Below are 5,397 nucleotides of genomic sequence, written 5' to 3' on the forward strand. Positions count from 1 at the left end.
AGAGAGGAGCGAGACACGAGGAAAGGCAAGGCGGAGGGAGAGAAAGGGGAGGCAGGGGAAAGCGGCGACGGAGGGGAGAAAAGGGGGAGAGTAACGAGGGAGAGGGAAAAACCCAGGGGGAGGGGAGCGGGGGCGGAGCACGCGGGGGGAACGGGCAGAGGAACAAGGGGAGCGGGGAAAACCCGGGAGAGCGGAGCGGGGGCGGAGGGCGCGGGGGGAGGAGGACAGCGGGGGCGAAGGACGCGGGAAGGCGGAGGAACAAGAGGAGCGGGCGAAAAACCGGGGGGGAGGGAGCGGGGGGCGAAGCACGCGGAGAAGGGGCGGGGGCACGGAGGCACGAGGGGAGCGGGGGGAGCGAAGAAGAGGGAAGGGCCGCCGGGAGGGAAAGGAGAAGAGGGGACGAGGAGGATGACACCACCGCGGAACCACGAGAAAGCGCGCGCGCGAGGGACGGACGGCGCAGAGAGAGGCGGGCAGGCCGAGAGAGCGGGGAACGAACCCGGGACGGGGGAGGGCGGAGCGGGAGCGGGCGGGGGGGAGAGGCCCGCGGGGGCAGGCAAGGGAAAGGGGAGACAGCAGCCGACAGCGAGAGCGAAGGGGGCGAACGGGAGGCAGGGAGAAAGCGCGCGGGGAGCACGACACAAGGAAAGCAGAACACGGGGCCGGGACAAGGCCGCGGGGCACACGCGAAGTGGGAGACGGGGGAGGCGGGGGACGGAGAGGGGAAGGGACAAAGGGGGGGGGCAGAAGAAGGGGGAAAAAGGGAGAGAAGGCGAGGCACCCCCCCGCCCGCGAGACGGCGCGCCACCCGGCGGGACCAACAAGGGGGAGCAGAGCGGGGGCGAGGGGAGGCAGGCGGGACGGCGAGAGCAGAGCGCGAAAACGGCAAAGAGGAAGAGAGAGAGGGGGCGGCCGCAAAAGGGGCGGGGCGCACGGAAAAAGGGGAGGAGGGGAAAAGACGGAGGCAGGGGCACGAGCGGCGGGAAAGGACGAAAGGGGGGAAGGCAGCACAAAGGGGCCGAGCCAAAGGAGGGAAGCGAAGACCGCGACCCCACGAGAGCCAAAGGCGCCACGAAGAGGCCAAAGCCAAAAAGGGAGGGGACAAGGAAGAGAGAGGCGAAAGAACGGGGACAAGAGGGCCAAGGACAGGGGGGGCAAAAGCGGGCGAGGACACCAGAGGCCCAAAAAGGCGAAAGGGCACCACGAGCAAAAGAAAGAGGGGAGACACGCGAGGGAGCGGGGAAGGCGAGCGAACAAGAAAAAGACAACAAACGAACCAGGGCCAGGAAAGAGGGGCGAAGAGGGCAAAAGGCGACCGAACGAAAGCAGCACCGACAGGGAAGCGCGAGGGAGCAAAAGACGGGGAGAAAGCACGGAGCGGGGAAAGACCAGGACCCAGAAGGAAAGAGCGCGCAAAGGGGGACGCGGACGACCGACAAAGGGGAGAGGAAGGGGACCGCAAGGCGACGAGCAGAGAGAGCGAAGGACAGGAGCGACGGAGAAACGCGGGAGGGAGCGAAAGGCGGAGGAGGGCGAGAGGAAGACACGAAAGGAAGAAGAACGGGAGAACGAACAGCCGCAGGAGGGCGAACAACCGGCCGCAGCAAGGGCAGGAGGAAAGAAGGAGGGGGAGCGGACGAACAAGGGGCCGGAGGGGGGAGGAAAGGCAAGAAGGCAGGCGAAAGAACAAAGGAGCACCACAAGGAAAGGCGGGCGAGAGAGAAGAGAAGAGCAAGAAGGGAAGCGGCGAAGAGAACACAAAGGGGGGGACAAGGGGAGAAAGCCGGGACAGGGGAGGGCGAAGGGCCACACCCAAGGGGAACAAAAGGCGAAAGACGGCGAACGCGCCACCAGGGGAGGACAAGGCGAAAGAGAAAAAAGGCAAAAAGGACAAACGGAAGGCACGAAGAAGCGAGCCGCGAGAAGCAAGGGAAGCGAAGAAGCAGCGAGGGACGAGAGGAGGCAGCACAAGAAGACGAGAACGCGACGAGGTGAGGTGGCAAACAGCCGAACAGGAGGAAGGCGAGAGTGCGCGCGAAACCGACGAAGAGGGAGCGGCGAGGGCGGGAGGGCGGGAGGGCCGGGACACGCGGGCGAGACGCAAGAAGCAGGGCAAAGGCGAGGGAAGAGGGGCAAAAGGGCAGGGCCACGCAGACGCAAAGCAAAGAGCGCAAGAAGACAGAAGCCGGGAAGAAGGAGAAAGAGCACAAAAAGGGCAAAAGGCGCGAAAGGAAAGGAGGAACGGGAAAGCCGAAAAGAGGCGACGGCAAGAAGAGGGCAAAGCGAGAGAGGGGAGAGAACAGAACCGGCGGAAGGAAGCGCAGTCAGGGACGACAGGCAGCCAAAAGAAGGGAGAAAAGGGGAAACAGGCAAAAAACCCGCGGGAGAGAAAGCGGACGAGGCGACGAGCCAGCAGGGGCGAAAACCCCGCAAAAGGGGACGAAGGCGACGACGACGGGAAGCAAGAAAGGGCCAGGGGGAAAAGGGGAAAAAGGCAACAGAGCACAAGGAGACAAGGAGGGGGAAACAAAAGGAAGGCCCAGAAAAGGGGGCAAGGCCGAAGCAACACAAGGAGAGCGGGCAAGACAACAATAAGGGGAAAGGGCAAAAAGGGGGAGCGCAAAGGAGAACCAACGAGGCGAGGGCAAGAAAACCGCAGAGGAAGAGGGGAAGAAGGCCGAGAAGGGGGGCGGGGAGAGGAGAGCCCGCAGAAGAAGAGGGGGCGCGGGAAGCAAACCAGGGACCAAGGCCAGAGGGGCGCGGGGCAGAGAAGCAAGCAACGAGCAGCGGCCCAACCCGCACCGAAGCAGGAGGCGAAAGGGCGGGAGGAGGAGAAAGGGGGAAGGGGGACAAAGCACCGACGCGGGGAGCAGGGGAGCGAGGGGGAGGGGAGGCCAAAAAGGACGAACACAAAAGGACCCAAACAAGGAGGGGACCGAAAAAAAGGAAGCGGGGGGCAGGAAGGGGGAGGGCGAGAGGGGGCGCGCGACAGAGGACCGGCAAGAAAGCGAGGCGAGGGGAGGGCAAAAGGAGCGAAGGACCAAAAGGAGGGGGCGGGGGAAACGAGCGAGAGGGAAGGACAAAAGGAACCGGCGCAAGGGGAAAAAGGGGCGACGAAGGGAGGACGGAGCGGAGGGCGAAGGAGGAAAAGGGAACGGGGGGAGGACAAGGCAAGGGGGCGACAAAGGAGAGCGCGGAGAAGGGACAAAGGCAAAGGGCAAGGCAAAGACGAAGCCACGAAAGAAGGCGGACGCGCCGGAGCAAGAAAGAAAAACAGGGAGGGGGAGGGGAGGACAACAAAAGAAGGCGGGAGGCGGGAGGGCAAAGAAGGCGAAGGAAGCGAGGGGGAAGGGCACAGAAGGCGAAAGCAGGGGAAGGGCAAAACCAGCAACAAGCGGGCCAAAAAGAAGGGAGGCGAAGGACGACCCAACAGGGGGGGCAAGAAAAGCAAAGAGGGGAGGCAGGCCAGAAAGGAAAACAAAGCAAAGCAGCAGGCAAAGCCAAAGCGCAAGAGGCAACAGCAAGACCCGGAAGGCGACGGCACAGGGAGGGAGGGGGCCAGGAGACCCAGGAAGGAGAAGGGGGAAGAAAGAGACGGGGGGGGGGGAGGAGGGGGAGGGACACAGGGACAAGAGGCAGCAAGAAAAAGGAGGAAGGCGGAGCAAAGGGGCCAGAGCGAGGGAAAGCGACGACAAGGCGAAAAAGACAGGAAGAGGCAACAAGGCGAACGAGCGAGGAACAGAGGGCGGAGGAGGAGGCAAGCGGACGGCAAGGCACAAGGAAGGGGACAGCAAGGAGGGCCGCACGAACGCCGCAACAAAAGGGGGAGCGGAAAGAAGAAAGCGAACACGCAAGGAAGCCGCACGAGGCAGAGAGCAGCCGCCGGACGACCAAAGAGAGGGGGGCAGAAGCAAGCAAGACGGCGGGCGAGACGCAAAAGCGAAGGCGAAGCCACAAGGCGGAGAACAAAACACCAGAGGAAGGAGGGAAAGGAGAAAACCCAAGCGCACCGAGGGGCAGACAGGGGGGGGGAAAGGGGGACGGGGAAGGGAAAGGCGCAAGGAAAGACGGGGGACGACGGGGACGAAGGAACAGGCGGGGAGAGGCAGCCACCAGCAAGGCGGAGAGAAGAGGCAACAAAGCAACCAGGGGGGAGAAGAAGCGAGGCACGGGGGGGGGAGGAAAAGCACGACAAAAAGGGCAAAAAGGGGAAGGGAAGCGGGAGGGAGGAAGGAGGGCGAACGAGAGGGGGAAGAGGGGGGGGCAGGAAGGAGAAGAAGCAAGGGAGAGGGGGACGCACCAAAGGGAGGCAAGAGCCAAGGGGAGACCCGAAAGAGCACGCACACCGACAACCGAAAGGGCACCAGAAGGCAAGAAAGGAACGCCAGGAGAGGAACCGAAGAGGCACCCGGCAACAAGGCACAACAAGGAAGCAACAAGGAGCCAACAAGAAGGAAACGCGGAGAAGCCAACAAGGGGCCAACCAAAGCGAAAAGGGCGAAGAAGGCACACACAGGACGGAGGCAGGGGAAAGCCAAGGGACGGAGGAAAGACGCGAGCAGCGACGAGGAACCAACAACAAGAGGCAAGGGGCGCAGGCGGGCGAGCACAACGGGAGCCAAAGAAAAGGGACGAAGCGGGAGCCGAGCCAAGGGGGAGAGAGGCCAGGCAAGAGGAAGGAGAGCAAGGCAAGCGCAACGACGGAGGGAAACGGGGGCCAAGACCAACGCACCAAAAGGGAAGGGCACGAAAGGGGGGGGAGGAACAAAGCAAACGAAGAGGGCGGCAGGGGGAGGAAGAAAGCAAGAGGAGGCGCGAAGGGGAGGCACAAGAAGAAGGCAGGGAGGGGGAGGAGACAGGCGCCCCGGCGCACGACGCGAAGCAAGCCGGAGAGGCCGAGCAGACGCAGCGCACAAGAAGGGCAGCGGAGAGCAAAGGGACGGAAAGAGCGCAGGCGGAAGGGCGGACGGGAGAAGAAGGGGACGGCGAACAACCACCCGGGGGGAGGGAAAAGACGGGGGGGAGCAAGGCGACAAAGGAAAGAAGGCAGGGGAGGGGGGAAAACAAGCGCCGCGAGCGGGGGACGACACCGGGGCAAGGGGCGGAAGGAGGGGGGAGGCACCAAAGGGCGAGGCGAGAAAACCGCGGGAGAAGGCAAGAAAAGAAGCACAGGGGAGGAGGACAAAGGGAGGGGGAGGAGAGGAGCGGGGAAGGACGGAGAAAGCGGGAGGGGAGAAAGGGGCGAAGCGCAGGCAGAACAGGGGCGAGAGGAGGAGGAGGGGAGAAGGAAAGGACGGGGGGGGACGGCAAGGCAAGCCAACGGGAAGAAGGAAGGGGCAGAAAGCAAGCCAAGGACACAAGAGAGCGGAGCAAGAAAGGGGCAGAGAGGGAAAAGCC

General features: G+C 63.9%; 1 protein-coding gene across 1 annotated transcript; it reads left to right on the top strand.

Moving 5' to 3' along the window:
- Nucleotides 1-855: 855 nt before the first annotated feature.
- On the top strand, nucleotides 856-5,311 carry LOC109183721 (filaggrin-like; the record flags this gene model as incomplete). Its single annotated transcript, XM_019333783.1, has 1 exon — nucleotides 856-5,311. A coding segment is annotated over one exon (4,456 nt), but the record flags the coding sequence as incomplete, so codon positions are not given.
- Between the last annotated feature and the right edge of the window lie 86 nt (nucleotides 5,312-5,397).

The sequence above is a fragment of the Ipomoea nil genome, unplaced genomic scaffold (genome assembly GCF_001879475.1).
Source record: "Ipomoea nil cultivar Tokyo-kokei standard unplaced genomic scaffold, Asagao_1.1 scaffold1157, whole genome shotgun sequence".
In the NCBI taxonomy this organism is placed as follows: domain Eukaryota; kingdom Viridiplantae; phylum Streptophyta; class Magnoliopsida; order Solanales; family Convolvulaceae; genus Ipomoea; species Ipomoea nil.